Below are 18,256 nucleotides of genomic sequence, written 5' to 3'. Positions count from 1 at the left end.
TCACAGACAGTCACAGACAGAGACACTAAATGATAAAATTTATTATTTTGTCGTTGCTTAGACCAGTTTAAACAAACTGGTCTAAACAAAAATTCAAAGCTGTAGGTTGTGTAGTGGCAAAGAATTTAAACAAGATGTTTCATATAGCATTTTCCTATTTAAAATATAGAGAAAGTATTTAGGCTAAAAAAAACTTTAATTAAAAAAAGTAAACAGAAAACATTCTTGGAATGGGGGAATTGAATGGAAGATTCTCAACGAGTAATGAGTTGATTCATATACTTTGCTACCACTAATCTTGTCAAAATTTCATGTGAATAAACAGACAATGTATTTGAAGTCACGTCATGACTGCAAATGCAGAAATGAAGAATACATTAAGAAAAATTGTATTATATATGATAACAGAATTTAATGGAAGCAATCTTATAAAAGGAGACAGAAATATTAACTTTGAAAATATTGAAGATTGATTTGAGGAACTGAAAACTCCATGTTAGTAGGCATAATCTGGGTAAACGTTTGAGCCAGATACAAAAGTGGATTGATGGTCATCCTACAAAATTCCCAGCTGCTGCAGGGCGATGTATATGGACAGAACGATGACTCCAAGATATCCAATGTAGCCATAGGCTCCCTTCATCCTCTTTTCAGGATCTGAAATACAGCAAACCATTCCACTTTAAATATACACAAAAAGGTAAATAATGTCAAATAACCTCAATACTGACCTTTTCATAGAATAACTTTAATTGTGTACTTAAGTGTAAATAATTTAACCAACTTCAAAAAGGAGCTATCAAAGCCATTGCTGCACATTGACCTTTACGATTATTGCCTGTTCAGCTGCTTTTATGCTTCTGATTATACTGTTTGTATGTACGTTTAATCTGTTGTGAAATAACCTTTTGTCTAGTGGTTCTGATTAAACAATCGTGTCAATAAAGATGAAAGAATAATGTTTCATTATTCAAAACTGTCTGAGCATTACCTCCTGTGTAGTATCCCCAGGCGTAGGAAAACCTGCTGGTTACCCAAATGGCACCCAGGACAGATGCAGTTAACTGGGTAAAAACAAAAAGTACATAAAACATGACTTTTTTTAATCAATGAGAAAATCTGGCATAATCTCCAGGGATTATGTCTAGTCATCAGAGCAATGTTAATACATCATGGCAAAGTTCAGGAGGAGGAGTGGTCTCATAAGTGTGACACAATCATCATGACTCGTCAAAATTTTTTAGAGATCTGACTGTTTACGCCATTTACAGAGTTTAAACCGACACCAAATGCATATAATCGACGAACACGTTTGAAAACTAACCGGATAGACGAGTGCAGCGATCGTTTGGAAAACAAGCCACTGAGGGTACACTTCCAAGGTGTTCTGGTGGGCTCTCTGGATGCAGTTAAAAACTTGGTCTTTGTCGCTGTACATCGCGGGATACTGCAGATTAAACCGGAAACAAAAAGTGAATCCTCAAGAGACTCAAAAATAGTTAGTCAACTGTTCAAATCATAACGGCACAACAGAAATTCAACACACACACACTAGCAATACCTTAACGCCGTACTTCTTCCGTGCCGCCCCAACTTTGACAGCCAAATAGGCCATCATAATCCAGCTGTACAGGTAAGTAAATATGACATATCCAAAGTCAGATGGTAAAGCGGCGAGGACAGCCATCACTGCACTCGAAGAATCTGGTTTGCTGCAGTTCACAAATACTTATCAGCGCCAGCAACAGGGAGGGATAAGAAGGCGCTAACGTACGCGGCAGGCGAACAGGCCAAATCGCGTAAGATATCGCGAGATATTCTTCTTCTTCTTCTTCTTCTTCTTCTTCTTCTTCTTCTTCTTCTTCTTGTGATTTTATTGGCGGGAGGCACTATCGTGAAGGTGCATTACCGCCACCTACTGTGTTGGAGTGTGGGTCAGAGTGGGGATTACCTAACCAAATTTGACTATATAAAAAAAAAAAAAAACTAAATTCTCCTCAATAACCTAGTTCTTTTCAAAAAACCTATAATTGCACCATTTAAATTCTCCTCCCCTCCCAAAAGCTTCTTTAAAGTCATTTGCTCGCCCTCTATCATCCGTACCCTACTTTCCAGTTGTCGTCTTTCCTCCCTATACAGTTCACACTGACATAGAACATGCTCCACAGACTCTTCCCCTTTCCCGCACTCACACAAACCAGTAGGATGTTTCCCTATCAGATGCAATGTATTATTTAAACCAGTGTGTCCCATCCTCAACCGTGATATTATGCAGCTATCTCTGGTGTTTACTCTGACATTCATACCTCTCCCTACTTTGTCCTGAACACTAAATAGATGTCTTCCTTTCCTCTCCCTTTCCCATTGTGTCTGCCATTCTTCCATAATACGCCTCCTAATAATTGCCCTAAATTCTGTCCTACCTAATGGAATTTCTATCTCTATTCCCCGTTTCAATGCCCTTTTTGCCAGGAAGTCAGCCATTTCATTTCCCTCCACCCCCCTATGTGCTGGTACCCACATGAATCTAATGTTTATTTTTAAGTTTGCCAACCTGATCAAACTCTCATAAATTTCATATAATATATCTGATCTGCTCTCAGAATAGTATGACTTCAGAGATATCAAAGCTGACAATGATTCTGAACAAATTATACCATCCCCAATTCTGTTCTGTTCTAGCCAGTGTAAACTATATGAAATTGCCAACATTTCAACTGCAAAAACTGAAAGATCCTTTGACGTCTTAACTCCAACAGATTTGTCCAATGTAGGGATACAGAAAGAAAAACCAGTTCTCATTGTTTCTGGGTCTTTAGATCCATCTGTATATATGGGTATAAATGAAGCATGGACTGTGTCTAATCTGTCTGCTGTTATCTCATCCCAGTTTCCCTTCCCTTTTCTATCCTCCATTGTTCTATGGAGATACAAATCCACTTGTGCAGTTGGAAAAATCCAGAAAGGAGTGGTCGGGTACAGAAACGTCTTAACTAGGGTTTTGCCATGAATATTTGCTTTTCTCGCTAACCTAGCTAATTTCCAAGCAGCACTTTCATTTGTCCCATTATCACTTTCCCAACAAGGCTCAATAGCCCTCCTAACCATGTTCTCTACACCTACACAACCCTGTATTTTCACCCAATAGTTAAGCATCAGCTGTTTAATTCTTAGTTTCAATGGGAGTTCCCCCATTTCAACTTGTAATGACACAGCAGGAGTTGACCTCATAGCCCCAGTGCATATTTTCAAAGCCTGATTTTGGATGACTTCTATTTTATGTAATAACGTTTTGCACGCTGTATTGTAAACAATAATTCCATAATCTGTGACTGACCTAATCATTGTAATATATATTTGTTTTAAAGCCTGTGCACTAGCTCCCCACCCAGTACCTTTCAAGCACCTCATTATATTTATGACTTTCTTACATCTCCCTACTATACTATCAAAGTTCTCTCTCCATTTCAATTTTGTATCCAATATAACCCCCAGGTACCTAAAACTATGTACTTGCTCAATTGCTTCTCCATATAACCTTAAGTTCAAAACAGTTCCACGTTTCCTAGTAAAAACCATGCATTTTGTTTTAGTTACTGAAAATTTGAATCCCCAGTCATAAGACCAGTTTTCCACCTCCGTAATGGCGTCTTGTATCTTTCTCTCCACATAATGAATATTTCTTCCCCTCTTCCACAAGGCTCCATCATCTGCAAATAATGCTTTCCCAAATTCACATCCAATTGAATTAAATATATCATTAATCATAATTGAAAACAGCACAGGGCTAATTACACTACCTTGTGGGGTTCCATTATCCACTACGTACCTAGTAGAAAAGGACTTTCCTATCCTGACTTGAACATATCTATCAAACAAAAAGCCCTTAATCCATTTATAGATTCTTCCATTAAGTCCCAACGTTCTTAATTTTATCAATAAACCCTCTTTCCAGACCATATCATAAGCCTTTTCAATATCAAAGAATACCGCCACCAAATATTCTTTATTTACTTGGGCTTTCCTAATGTCTGCTTCTAGACAGATTACAGGATCCATTGTCCCTCGACCTTTCCTAAAACCATTCTGATATGGGGACAGCAAATTTTTACTTTCCAGGTAATACTGCAATCTCTCATTTATCATTCTTTCCATCACTTTACCAACATGTGATGTGAGTGCTATGGGCCTGTAATTTTCTGGGCTGCTCGGATCTTTCCCAGGTTTTAATATAGGAATAACCACAGCCTCTTTCCAATTGGTCGGCAATTTACCTTCACACCAGACCCTATTATACATGTCCAATAATTTCAATTTCATTTTCCTACCTAAATGTTTTAACATAACATAACTTATACCATCCCTACCGGGTGATGTAATTTTAGATTTATGTAGTGCTAAATCCAATTCAAAGCAGGTAAACGGAGCATCCATGGTTGTCAAATAAGTGTTATCATCAAAGTCCTTGTAGTGCCGTTCCCTAATTTCATCTCTCCTCCCTTTCCTATACCCTGACAAATTCTCATTACTTTGACTTCTCACAAAAGTTTTAGCCAACATTTCTGCTTTACCAATATCCGATATCGCCAGGTCATCACCCATTTTCAATACTGGATATTGTAACTCCCTCCTTATACCCTTCATTTTTCTAATCATTCCCCAAACCGTATTAACTGGAGTTGTTCGACCAATTTTATCACAAAAAGCCCTCCAGTACTCCCTTTTCTCCTTTTTAATAGTCCTTCTTGCCTGTGCACAAAGTCTCTTATAATTCAACAGATTTTCATATGTGTGAGTCCGTTTTAAGAGTTTCAAACCCTTATTCCTATTCTTAACTGCTATTTTGCAGTCTTCAGTCCACCATGGAACATTTCTCCTCGTCATAGTTGCTTTACTTCTCGGAATTGTTTTTTGCGCCGCTGAAATTATTAAATTTCGAATTTTCTTTTCCATTTCTTCAGCTGTACTCTCCATACTAATGTTTGAACATTCCTCCTCACACATAAAAGTAAATTCATCCCATTTTGCTTTATGAAAAAGCCATCTTCCTTCCTTTCCATTACTTGGTGGTTCTCTATCACCACCAACCCTATAGAACACAGGATAATGGTCACTCCCCATTGTGCTGTTGTGTACATTCCACTCACTACCCCCTGCCAAAACATTTGAAACAAAAGTAAGATCTAGCGCTGACATATTCCCTGTTCGAGCATCAATTCTTGTTCCTCTCCCATCATTGAGACACACCAAGTGTAATTCATCCATCAAATCCTCCAATACCTCACCATTAACATCTGTCACCTTCCCCCCCCATAATGTGCTATGTGCATTAAAATCCCCACAAACAATGACATGCCCATTGTCTAGATGAATAATTGATTTAAGAAGACTGAGATCTAACCTTTTGCATGGATTATAGTAATTAACAACGTATATTCTCCCCAGACCAATATAAATTTCAATGCCAATAAATTCTTCTTGTGTTCCTATCTTAATCACCCTGTAATTGAAATTATTTTTTATAAAGGTGGCACAACCACCCCCACCTCCCTCTGCTCTATCACACCGGATTCCCGTATATTGGGAAATTCTAAAATCTAAATTTGGCCTTAACCACGTCTCTTGAATACATATAATATCCGGTTTTTGATCCAAGTCATCTATACACTTTTTCAATTCCTGTCCATTTGCCAATAAGCTCCTTGCATTCCATTGAAGTATAAGAACCATTTACTATCCCACACTTCCCACTTCCTGACTAGACTGGGCACTAAGGTTGTTCCGAACCTCTTCCCATGTCAACTCATTGATGTCCAAATGGTTCGCTGCTGCTTTTACAATGATTTGTATTCTTTCTGTTTTTGATTTAGTTTCCATCGTTGCATTTATAACTCCAGCCACAAACGTGACCAGTTTCTTCAAATCTATCAAAACTCTCCCCTCAACATTCCTGCCCTGTATACTGTTTGGCACCTCGTGTATGACTCCTGCCTGTCTATCAGAACTTTTACCAACCATTTTAACTGCATCTGCATATGAGATTCTATGTAGTACTTTGGTTTTTTGAATATGGACTTCTCTCCTCATAACCTCACAGCCTGCATATGCAGCACTATGGTCCCCCCCACAGTTACAACACTTTGGTTTCATCTTGTTTCCACAGGACTCATAGCCATGATCTTCTCCACACCTGGGACACCTCTGCTTGCCTTTACATACAGCAGCAGTGTGTCCAAATCTCTGGCAGTGAAAACATCTAACGGGTTTAGGAACATATTCCCTCACAGTATAAGACATGTATCCCAGGGACACTCTGTCCGGCAGGCTCCTTCCCATAAATTCCAACAATATTCCCTCAGACTCCCTCCTCACACCATCCCGAAAAACACTTAATCTCCTTGCTTCTCTTATTTCTGCCCCTCGTAGGTTAGCTTTAAATTCCGTAATAGACATTTCCACAGGTATGCCCCAAATCACTCCCCTCCGCCCCTGACCTCCCAATCCTACCTTGCTCATACTAACAACTTTATGTTTCCCCACTTCTCTCATTTTACAGGCCCTGTCCCTCTGCTCCTCACTTCTACAAACAATCAACAGGTTCCCATCTCTCAGGACTTTAGCAACTTTAATGTCCCCCACTTGATTCTTTAATATAGTCGTCAATTTTATCGGACTCAAAGTACTTAACCCTTGTCCTTCAGAAAATCTCAAAATGACTTTATAGCCATCCCTTCCTTCTTCATCACTGTCAGTTGACATCACTCGTCTTAGTTTTCTAGGATCAGCTCCATCAAAACTATTTCCCCTCTTTTCCCTTCCTGTTTCAATCCCAAAGCTCATCTCCATACTATCCTCACTTTCACATCCCCCGTCATCTCCCCACTCCTTCCCAGTCACAACACAGCTGTGCCTACCCGCCACCGCCTTAGCGTCCATCCTGGATTTAGTCATGTTTTTCGATGATTCCTAACCATCGCGAGATATTATGACGTCTTTGAACTTTAAAAAAAATCAATTGAAAAATCTTTATTGAACTTGAAAAAAACTGCCAAACATTTAATACTCATTCATTTTACATTTAAATGAAGATACTGCAAAAAAAAAAAAAAAAACATTTCTAACTTTTAGGCCAGGAATTTTCTGCACAAAACTGTTACTGTTACTATAATTAGATAAGATTGTTGAATTAATTGCATGGCACACGAGAAACCATAGTTTTAAACATTACTGTTTGATTCCACAAGATTACTGTTAAAATACACAAAAGGCAATTGAGTATTTTATCCCTACAAAATGTATGTAGAAATGGAAAATTTAAAAAGAAATTATTCAAGGTCACACCTTGAAAATAAATTACCCAACATAATTTCATAGATATAACATAAATCCACATTTGTTAAAAACAAAAACAAACAAAGAAGAATTATGAAACATAAAAGTAAATATAACAGCTTCCGTAAGAGTTGAAATAGTTTGCAAGTTTCTAAAACCATGACAAATTAAAAATAACTTGTTTTAAAAAAAAACAACAACAACACATAAACATAATGTTGGGGTAAAACACAATAAAGATTTAGGATATGGATCATGATGCCTTATTCTTTGTGGCTATAAAAAAACAAAAACCATGTGCATGGGAGAAAAAAAAAACATAGAAAGAGTTTGTTATGCAGAAAGCCCAAATAAAACAAATAGAAATGTTTGTACGATACGGGAGCAATTGGTTTATGGCAGGGTGTTACCAAAAAAGATAGCATGTGCTATGTTCTTCTTTCAAACCAAGTATGTTGTTAATATACTGTATATATATGGTAAATGGTAAATGGCGTATACTTATATAGCACTTTCTACCTTTTTACGAAGGCCCAAAGCGCTTTACAGTCACAATCCCATTCACCCATGCACACACACATTCACACACTGATAGTGGCTCCGCTGCCGAACACTGGCGCCAACCTCCCACCAGAGGCAAGGTGGGGTTCAGTGTCTGAGTAAGCCCTGGCTGCAGCCTGTGCAGTGTCTTGCCCAAGGACACTTCGACACATGGGCGTGCAAGGCGGGAATCGAACCTGCAATCTTATGATCATGGGTCGACTGATATATATATATATATATATATATATATATGTTTCAAACTTTTATTTCAGACTCAGGTGGAAAAGAGAATAAAATAAAACATAAGATACAAATACAGTATTTATAATAAAAAGTAAAAAGATATAACTTAAAAAGAGTATAATCGCTGTATCCAGTGTTTCCTTAGGGCAGAAGTGTAGCGGCATGAGCTTCTTTTGGGATCAGTCAGAGACATGATAATTGAGTTCTTAGATTTGTCCAGGCGTTCCATGAGGCTGTATGTAAGCTTACGCAGTAGAGCTTCACAGGTGGGGATGTGAGCGTCCACAAACAGCTGACTGGCTCTGTACCACCTGGGCACCTGTAGCAGAAGCCTAAAAGCATCATTATAGGCCACTAAGAATTTGTGGAATGTCCCACGTCCATAGTTCCACCAAAGAGGGGCCGTATACAGAGGAGTGCAGTAAGCTCTGAACAGCGAACACTTCACTTGAAGAGAACATGCACTGAATTTTCTCATCAGCATATTTGCCTGAGCATAGAGTTTACAGTACTGTCTCTGAATGTCTCTATCATCCCTCCAATCGTCAGTAATGAAATGTCCAAGATATTTGATAGATGATGTTTGTTCCAGAGGCGTTCCACAAAGCTTAAAAACAGGAAAGTTTACATTTCTGTCGTCTTTGGTCCTTACGATCATTACTTTGCTTTTGGAGGGATTGTATTTTATGTCAAAGTCTCTGCCATAGTCAGAACAAACTTTTAAAAGTGTTTGTAACCCAGCACTGTAGGGGCTAAAAATGACAAGGCCATCAGCATACATAAGATGATTAAAGGTTTGACATCCAACAACACATCCAGTTTTGCACAGATTCAGATTAGTGGATAGGTCATGAATATACACATTGAATAGAAATGGAGAGAGGATCCCCCCCTGTTGAACTCCATTGCTTACATAAAAAGGCTCTGATAAGACATTGCCCCATTTGACTGCCATTGTTTGATTAGCATACCAGAAAGCCAGGAGTCGTACAAGATATTTGGGCACTCCTCGATTAATTAGCTTCTGAAAAAGCTTGAGGTGGTTGACCCTGTCAAAGGCCTTAGTGGCATCAATAAAACACAGAAATACAGATGTATTCAGATGCAGGTATTTCCCAACTATTTCCTGTAACGCGTAGATACACATATCAGTGCCGAGGCTTTTTTTAAAACCAAATTGGTTCTCACTTGTTAAAAGATGCACTTCGAGTCTAGTCAATAAAACATATTCTAAAATTTTTGAAATGTTGCTGGAAAGGGCAATCGGTCTGTAGTTCGACAGACTATTTAAACTGGCGGTCTTGTCTTTGATGACGGGAATTAATACAACTGAGAGAATTGAATCAGGCAGGACTCCATGGGTTAAAAAGCCAGTGAAACACATGGCCAGCAGGGGCAGTAATTTAAAACTTGAATATTTTAAATGCTCGACTGTGATGTCATCAAGACCACATGCTTTGCCTTCTTTTATCTTTGAAATTGCATCTTGAATCTCACTTGCACGAATAACCATTGTGTCTGTAAAATCCACATTGTCAATAGAAACTGCATGACTTTTTACCGAATTAAGCAGGTCAGAATAATGCTTACGCCATAAATCAGCAATGTTATCAGCACCACATACACCTTCAATGTTGGATGGCAATGAAGTTTTACGATTATTCATAGAATTAACCTCCTTCCAGAATTTATGGTAATCATTATTTTGTAGACCTCTGGCCAGAGAGTCTGCTCTCATCATGTTTTCTTGCCTTTTGAGAATGCGAAGTGAATATTTGAATCTAGCAGTAGTCATTTTCTTGCTCTCAAACAAGGCACCTTGACGAGGCTTCCCAGCTTCATGCCAGAGTCTGAAAGCGTCCCTGGCTGCAGCATGATGTTCAGCTACAAAGTCATTCCAGCCTGGCTTGACGGTCCAGCTTTTAAGACTCCTGCTTCGTAGGCAAAGACTACTATCTTTTACAGCTTTTACTATATTTTCATAGAGTTTACACAATTCATTGCAATGAGTAGTATTTTTGCAGTTTGGATCACAGCATGCCAGCGCATCCCTGGGCAATTTTACAGCCTGCAGCTGAGCATCGGTGGTTGCCGTGTATTTATTGATGTCCTCATTTGTAACTTTGGACCAATCAAGTTTATCTGTAAGATCGTTATTATCTTTCGCCACAAGAGATGGTACATTTGCCACATTTAAGGAGAAGATTATTGGTATGTGATCAGAGGTAGCTAAGTTATACAGGATTTCTATGTTACTCAGAGAAGCATGAGCATCCGTAGTACAGATACAGTGGTCCAGCCATGAGGTGGAATGCCAGGCATCACTGATATAAGTAAAGCTTGTATCTGGGAGAAGTATTTTACTTGATAAGGTGAGATTATTTTCTTCACAGTAAGAAGTTAAATGATTACCAAATATTGATGAGTCATCTGAGAGATCAGCATTAAAATCTCCCATAACACAAGTGGAGCTGCTATCCTCAATATATGCTTTTATGAATGCTAATTTGTGCAAGAATTCGTCCTCCAATAGATTAGACTCATAGGGCATGTAGACATTTAGAATTGTAAATTTCTTTTCATCAATGTCGATTTCCAAGCCAACAGCCCAATCAACATTAAGCCTCACAACATTAACAGCAGCATCATACTTAACATTCCAGAGGATAGCCACGCCCCCAGGAATTCTACCTCGAACGATTCTGGTACTCAGATCAGTGGTGGATTCACCAGCACCATGGAAATCCACATGTAATGAGTTTAGATTGTCCAAGTCCTGTTTGGCAAGCCAAGTTTCTTGCAAACATAATACATCACACTCATTCAAAAGCTTATCAACGACATAGCGACTGGATTTATCTGCAACACTGTGTCCAGACCGCAAGCCACGCGTATTATATGATACAATCCGCATGATGATTTGTTGTCAAGTAAGATGACACAAGAGGTTTAGGCGTTGGATTCACCGCCATCCCCCACAGGAACTGAGGCCTTATTCACACTCCGAGTGATTTCTGGGGCCAGAGAATATATATACAACCCCCCCCAAAAAAGTAACACTTATTTCTTGTGCAATTGAGACAGATAAATCTCTTGCCAATATTAATAGCCAAATATTTTACCATAAACAAAAAAGTTTCAAATGCATTCTACATCAAAAACTAAGAAACACAGTAAAGAATCAATTATAAATGAATGACGTTTTACAATCCAAAATAAATCAAATCATATTTATCTTCAAATGCAACTTTTTACAACGTTTTCCTTTTCTAGAAAGTGATGTGCAACAGAATAAATGTTGCACAGAATTCTGCAGTCCATGCTGCTAAACAGCAGAGGATGGAAACTTCCAGAACAGGAGACGGAGCTTATATAAGCCGCAGTGCAGCGAGCTGACGGTCAAAACGCGCAGGGAGTCAGTGAATGAAACATCGCTCACAGTGTCAGAAGAGCTGAAAGAAACTAAGATATTAATTACCCGTGCTGATTAAGAAGTATTTTGAAAACAACATTAGGGAAAACAAAGGCATTTTTCCCATCTGACAGGTAAGAGAAATATAACACATGGTGGGATGGATTCATCTTGCCGCCGTTTCATTCCGAAACTATTGTTATATTGTTCATTTGCTACCAACTAGATATATTATTTCGGTAGATTGTTTGTATTTTAAATTTAAATGTGAAATCGTTTGAATTAGGAGGAGATGCCGATAGCTAGTTGTGCTGTTGTTAGCATGCATTTGATGTTCTGGAACTTTCCATTATGTGGGTTGTGTAATGCGCCCCTCTACCGCTTGGGGCATCAATGAGCACTTTTAAGGACTGTTCCATGGTTGTAAAGGTCATCTTTAGTAAGAAAATGCATCTGCGCGATCCCACCTGCTGACAATTTATGGATACATTGTTTAGCTAGTTTGAAAAATATTTTTGGGTAGCTAAAACGATGTAAGAACCGCTAAAAGTTTGGATGTTTGTTTTTCTTACTGGTTTTCTTTAGCAGAGAAGGGACCTAATTATGGCCGAACAAGTAAATTCTCACTCTGCAATGGCCGATGCTCGCCACACCGATGGCCTCAATGTGATCTTTGACCAGAAAAGCCCCGGATCTTCTTCCCATTCCCGGTCCCGGTCGAGGAGCAGCAGCAGTTCCAGCAGCCGCAGGAGCCGCTCTTCTGGTTCTGGTCACTACAAGAGACGAGGAAGACGGGACAGATCTTCATCTTCATCTTCCTCCCGTTCATCCTCGAGGAGCCGGTCCTCGTCTCGGTCCAGGTCTCGGTCTCATCCCCGCTGCCGCCGACGCTCATCTCGCTGTCGCTGTGATGAACACAGAAGATCTGGCCGGCGCCTCTACCGTCGCTCCCCATCACGTCGCTACAGAGCCCATTCCCGCTCCTACAGCCGATCCCCAACACCAGACGGATACTACCGCCGTCGCAGATATTCAAGATCCCGCTCCAGGTCTCCGTCCAGGCCTTTTGGTCACTGGAGGAAATACAGGAGACCTGTGAGCCCGCTCAGATTCCGATTCTCTCCGTCCCCATATGGATTCTACAGGGGTCGATCCAGATCTAGATCCAGATCCAGGAGTCCTGTGCGCTCTGTCAGTTTAAGCCTTGACGGTAAGTTAAATACATTAAAATCAAGTTCATTTTTGCAGGAGACATTTCATGACGTCTTTGCACCTGATTGTTTTCCAGATAAAAGGAAACTGCTTGAAGCTGCTAAGGCTAACGCCATGAGGATCCTTGGAGTGGAGAAGATAGAGCTTCCTGAGAGTGTGAAACCCATCCTATCAGAGGAACCAGAGCCCAGACCACTGTCACCAGAACCACTGGTCAGGAGGAGGCAAGGTTCTGAAAGGACTGGACCTCAGGTGGGTATTACAAAAAAGAGGCAAGAATATATTTCGTTCAGTCAAATGAGACTGAGGATAGAAGATGGATTTTGTTTTCCCAAATTGAAGGTAAAGTTTCTGATGATAACGTCAACATGGTTAATGTTACTATTTGATAGAATCTTTTTCAAATAAAGATTACCATTTTGTTCTTGCTAATTAAAGTTTGCACCCGTTTGTGGAAATGTATTCTACTTCCTGTAACTCCCTTGGTCATGAACTCTTCTCTATTTATCGCCCATGTTTTTATTTGACTATTGTGCTAACGCTTAACTTCATGAAGGAGAACATGTACTTTCTTCATTTATTCCTGTCTTCATAGATAACATGACAGTGGTCTTCACTCATCAACACCTGGGATTAAACGGCTGTCATGTGACTTGGGTGACCAAAATATTTGTTTTGCGTGACAGATCTGTGGATATTTGCAACTTTTTATATTTGGAGTGACTAGCTAAAGCAACATGGATACGGATTACTTGAAATGCATCACAAAAAAACTAATCACAGCTACCAATGAACATTTTTGTTCATCTACATTAAATTAAGATTGTTTCTCGACTTTTTGTTTGTTTTGATGGCTACATTTTTGACAAAATGACATGGGTTTTTTAACAGATCTGCACTCTTTGTCGGAGCGCGGGTGTCTGGACCACATTATAGTAAGAGAACCTGTCAAACTAAAGACAGGAGCAGCTCTTCATTTGCTGAAGATAAGTTGACATAAAAGCTGAACGCTTTCAAAGCTAGGAGGGTTGTACTAATATAGTCTGGAAACTTCCTTTTGCTAGTCATTTATTAAAACGGGCATCAAGTGGTGAGGAGCATTTGCTTAAATATATGCAGTAATATTCTTTCTGACCGATCAATTAATTCATTTTATTTATTTTTTTAAATTAGGACAGAGACGTTGAGCCTGGCGTGTCCAACCCCATGATGTCTCCAAAAAGACACATTGCTTTCAGCACAAATGTAAGTTTATATACTTTGTGTTTCTTAGTCAGCTATAAATATTTAATTGTATTTCAGATTCTTATCAGCTTTGTCTTCTCCCTACAGAATTCTGTGGCCAAACCAACTGCAGCAGCTCCATCTCCTGCTAAGCTAACGTCGGGAGTGGACAGCTATGAAAGCAGGAAGCCCTACGGCAGCTGGATTCCAATCGGTTCGGGCCAAAGTGCACGCAAATGAGCTTAGAGCCACAGAGTGGTTATATAGACTGTGTAAATGTTGTAAATAGTTTATATAAAAAGAATGGTGCATCACTCCGTGGTCATTTTCTTTCTTTCAGATGTGAAAACTTTATATGTGAAGATTTGAAGAACTCGTATCAGGTGGGATTATTTATATAGCGCATTGTAAATTTATAGATGTAAATAAAGTTTTGTTGAACTGATGGAATGTGTCTCATTCAAGTTATTGCATTATGAATTAGGGAGCTGTGAAAATGAACGAATTATACTTGTTAGACACATGGATGACATGCTGGAACACTAAAAACCATGCCAATGTGCTTTAAATGAACTTTAATTAAAAAAAAAAAAAACATTAACCTTTAAGAAACTGTATGACTTTGATGCCTAAAAAGTTAAAGTCGGAATCAAAGCATATCAAGCAGAAGGTAACCAAGGAAACTTGATTTAAATCATAATGCTCAAAGGCTAAAAATAAAGTTTAATTCTTTTCTTTTTTTTGCCACATAGAATCTTCTTGAAACATGTAGGTATTTTAAACTAATCAGTTTGTGAATAATTTTGTATAAAAATATTTCTTTTGGATAACTGCCTTGTGTGCCATAATCCCTCTTTGATGGAACCTAAACTTCATTTATTTTTTAAATAACTTTGAGTTTTGCTAATACCTGAGGTATCTAGGGTAATATATCCAAACTCAGACTTTAGGCTAGTGTAAATATCTAATTTATCAAAGCAGTAATGTTTATTAATTATTCATATTATTATACAAATGCTGACTTTGATCAATTCTTGAACCTGTAACTAACTTGTTCAATTTTAATTTATTTATTTACTTATTTGATACAATACATTTAAATGTCGAAATTTGAATTAAATGGCAACCATCTGCCCATATTGAATTCTGTTAAATGTTAGCTGGCTGTAGGGTTTCGCGGAATGGAATCGTCCGCTAAAGAATGGAAAATTCCAGAAGGTTGCTATATAGAACTGGCTGCCTGGTGGGTTGTCCTTTAGTCAGGAGTGACGACAGCGTGCTGTTCGTATTCGAGGACGATTGAACAAACGAGGCTAACCCTCGCAACTAGCTAAAAAATCAACAAAAACATTTAAATTTAGTCGCTATATCTTGAAAACGTTACCCGCGATCTTTTTGGTGGCGTTTGTGTCTTTGTTCGTATAATTTTTTGGGAAACAGGCAGCCTTCACGCGACCTGGTAAGTAGTCTGACCAAAAAAGCGTAATTTACTCATGATAAAGTTGTGTTTGGGAGATGTGTCGTCTTTATCAATGTGTATTCTCCTTCAAATAAGATTAAAAATATGTACATTAGGATTAAGCGAAAGTATATCGGGGTAGTTGGCTTTTCCGTTAGTTCGGTTGAGCATGGAAATTTCCAGAACATTTTATCGTTACGCAACAGCTTTTTTTTCCTGCTAGGGGCGCCATTGAGCAACTGTTACACAACACTGTCGTTTTATTGTGTACTTGCTAATGTTGTAAGCTAACTACTTCTCTTTTTTTTAGCCTTTGGCAGCTCAACACTATGGCTGAACAAGTAAATTCTCACTCTGCAATGGCCGAGGCTCGCCACACCGATGGCCTCAATGTGATCTTTGACCAGAAAAGCCCCGGATCTTCTTCCCATTCCCGGTCCCGGTCGAGGAGCAGCAGCAGTTCCAGCAGCCGCAGGAGCCGCTCTTCTGGTTCTGGTCACTACAAGAGACGAGGAAGACGGGACAGATCTTCATCTTCATCTTCCTCCCGTTCATCCTCGAGGAGCCGGTCCTCGTCTCGGTCCAGGTCTCGGTCTAGGTCTCGGTCTCATCCCCGCTGCCGCCGACGCTCATCTCGCTGTCGCTGTGATGAACACAGAAGATCTGGCCGGCGCCTCTACCGTCGCTCCCCATCACGTCGCTACAGAGCCCATTCCCGCTCCTACAGCCGATCCCCAACACCAGACAGATACTACCGCCGTCGCAGATATTCAAGATCCCGCTCCAGGTCTTCAGGTCGCTGGAGTCGCTACAGGAGACCAGTTGGCCAGTTTAGAAGCAGGTTCACTCTATCTCCATCCCCGCCAAGATTTTACAGGCGCAGATCCAGATCCAGGAGTCCGGTGCGCTCTGTCAGTTTAAGCCTTGACGGTAAGTTAAATACATTAAAATCAAGTTCATTTTTGCAGGAGACATTTCATGACGTCTTTGCACCTGATTGTTTTCCAGATAAAAGGAAACTGCTTGAAGCTGCTAAGGCTAACGCCATGAGGATCCTTGGGGTGGAGAAGATAGAGCTTCCTGAGAGTGTGAAACCCATCCTATCAGAGGAACCAGAGCCCAGACCACTGTCACCAGAACCACTGGTCAGGAGGAGGCAAGGTTCTGAAAGGACTGGACCTCAGGTGGGTATTAAGACAGGTATTAAGACTGTTGATGCAGGGGAGTTAGTGAAAACAAAAATCCCACACTAAAACATTAAAAATTGACATCCTTTGTGTAGAAGTGCAAGTTGTTAAATGTTGTGAGATGGACTGTTAACCTGCATTGATTCAAAGTATAAGACTATACCAATGATTGTTTTTCTTTCCTTTTTAGTATGTTCTTAAATTATTTATCAAACTTTCAAGAACCTTTGGACTGTCTCTATCTTCAGTTCTGTGATGACTTTTCTGCTCTGTTTAAACGTTTGGACCATGAAGGAGAACATGTGTACTCTCTGTATTTATTCCTGTCTTCATAGATAACATGACGGTGATCTTCACTCACCGGCACCTGGGATAAAAAGGCGTTCATGTGACTTGGGTGACAAAAGTATTTGTTTGCCTAAAGGTTATCTGATGAATTATGTAACTTTTTAAGTCATCAGTTCAGTTTAATAACACATTACTCTTATCTGCAGTCTACACCGTTGTTATTTTAGGTTATGTGAAAGAAAAAGTACAGATTAAGAACTTAAAAACAGATTTTTAAATTCCGTTCAAATGGTAGGAGAGAGCCACAGTTATACAGATATGTAGAACTTTGTCTCTTCAAATGTATTTATGCTTGCAGATGAAATTGGTATTTATTTAACAGAGATCTCCGTCCGCTGATGGGGCACAGGTGTGTGGACTTCATAATAGTGACTATACCTGTCAAGAGAACTATAAAACAGGAACACCTCTCCGTTTGTCACAGATAAGTTGGTACACAGATGTGTGCTACAGGGACGGGGAACCCGCATCCCTTTGTTTGCTTTACTTTTGTGTGAATTTCTGCCATCTTTGGTAGAATTTATTTTTCCTTTCCTTTGTCTGCAAATGTCATTTAATTGGGAGCAGATTGTAAGCTCCTGTTATAACTGATCTGTGTGGATACTGCTCCTTTCTGCCCTTAATTCACCTTTTATTTTTTCCCTTTTTGAATCTAGGACATTGAGGTGGAGCCTGAAGTGTCCAGCCCGAGACCGTCTTCTAAAGGGCAAATTGCCTTCAGCTTGAATGTAAGTGGAAAAATGACCACTTATGGTGAAATTAAGTTTTGTATTTCAAACTATTATTTTAGAGCTTCTTTCTTTTCTTCCAGAATTCTGTGGCCAAACCAACTGCAGCTGCTCCATCTCCTGCTAAGCTAACGTCGAGAGTGGACAGCTATGAAAGCAGGAAGCCCTACGGCAGCTGGATTCCAATCGGTTCGGGCCAAAGTGCACGCAAATGAGCTTAGAGCCACAACAGTGTAGCTGCATGGACGTGTAAATGTTGTAAATAGTTTGTACATATAATGAAGCATTGTTTCGTGGTCATTTTTTCTTTCAGATATGAACATTTTAAATGAGAAGAGGTGAACAATTCAGGTGGGAAATTTTCCTCTTGTATACATCGTGCGTATTTATTTGTCCAATAAAATATTTTCTTGATAAAGCCTGTGTTGTCAATCTATTTATAATTATTATTTGATTTGCTCATAAAGGTCTTAATGCCAAACATTTACTTCAGAATTTCCAAAAGTTTGAACTAAATATATACCGGGTCAGTTGTAGTGATGAGGTGGCCTTTGCAACAACCTGCTAG

General features: G+C 39.4%; 3 protein-coding genes across 7 annotated transcripts; 2 read left to right on the top strand and 1 right to left on the bottom strand.

The window, feature by feature from the left end:
* Positions 1-179: 179 nt before the first annotated feature.
* Positions 180-1,798, bottom strand: LOC101161354 (microsomal glutathione S-transferase 3). The gene is made up of 4 exons (XM_004082393.4): positions 1,562-1,798; positions 1,325-1,447; positions 992-1,064; positions 180-657 (listed from the first exon to the last, which is right to left on the bottom strand). The coding sequence occupies exons 1-4, from the start codon at positions 1,685-1,687 to the stop codon at positions 557-559; spliced, it is 423 nt and encodes a 140-aa protein (XP_004082441.1). The 5' UTR covers positions 1,688-1,798; the 3' UTR covers positions 180-556.
* Positions 1,799-11,474: 9,676 nt separating this feature from the next.
* rsrp1 (arginine and serine rich protein 1) lies at positions 11,475-14,411 on the top strand. Of its 4 annotated transcripts, XR_002292892.1 has the most exons (6): positions 11,475-11,664; positions 12,119-12,740; positions 12,819-12,994; positions 13,338-13,399; positions 13,634-13,987; positions 14,075-14,411. XR_002292892.1 is itself a non-coding variant. In XM_011490527.1 (5 exons), the coding sequence occupies exons 2-5, from the start codon at positions 12,134-12,136 to the stop codon at positions 14,204-14,206; spliced, it is 987 nt and encodes a 328-aa protein (XP_011488829.1). In that variant the 5' UTR covers positions 11,475-11,664; positions 12,119-12,133; the 3' UTR covers positions 14,207-14,411. The 4 variants fall into 4 exon arrangements, 2 of the variants coding, with proteins under 2 accessions (XP_011488829.1, XP_011488830.1); XR_002292891.1 differs by having other exon boundaries at positions 13,338-13,987; XM_011490527.1 differs by lacking the exon at positions 13,338-13,399 and having other exon boundaries at positions 13,916-13,987.
* A 799-nt stretch (positions 14,412-15,210) lies between these two features.
* On the top strand, positions 15,211-18,107 carry LOC110017476 (arginine/serine-rich protein 1). Of its 2 annotated transcripts, none has more exons than XR_002872629.1 (5): positions 15,211-15,425; positions 15,736-16,355; positions 16,434-16,609; positions 16,948-17,688; positions 17,772-18,107. XR_002872629.1 is itself a non-coding variant. In XM_020713409.2 (5 exons), the coding sequence occupies exons 2-5, from the start codon at positions 15,755-15,757 to the stop codon at positions 17,901-17,903; spliced, it is 981 nt and encodes a 326-aa protein (XP_020569068.1). In that variant the 5' UTR covers positions 15,211-15,425; positions 15,736-15,754; the 3' UTR covers positions 17,904-18,107. The 2 variants fall into 2 exon arrangements, 1 of the variants encoding a protein (XP_020569068.1); XM_020713409.2 differs by having other exon boundaries at positions 17,617-17,688.
* Positions 18,108-18,256: the final 149 nt, after the last annotated feature.

The sequence above is a fragment of the Oryzias latipes genome, chromosome 22 (assembly GCF_002234675.1).
Source record: "Oryzias latipes chromosome 22, ASM223467v1".
Classification (NCBI taxonomy): domain Eukaryota; kingdom Metazoa; phylum Chordata; class Actinopteri; order Beloniformes; family Adrianichthyidae; genus Oryzias; species Oryzias latipes.
The sequence above is the reverse complement of the archived record's forward strand: the minus strand, read 5'-3'. Positions and strand labels throughout refer to the sequence as shown.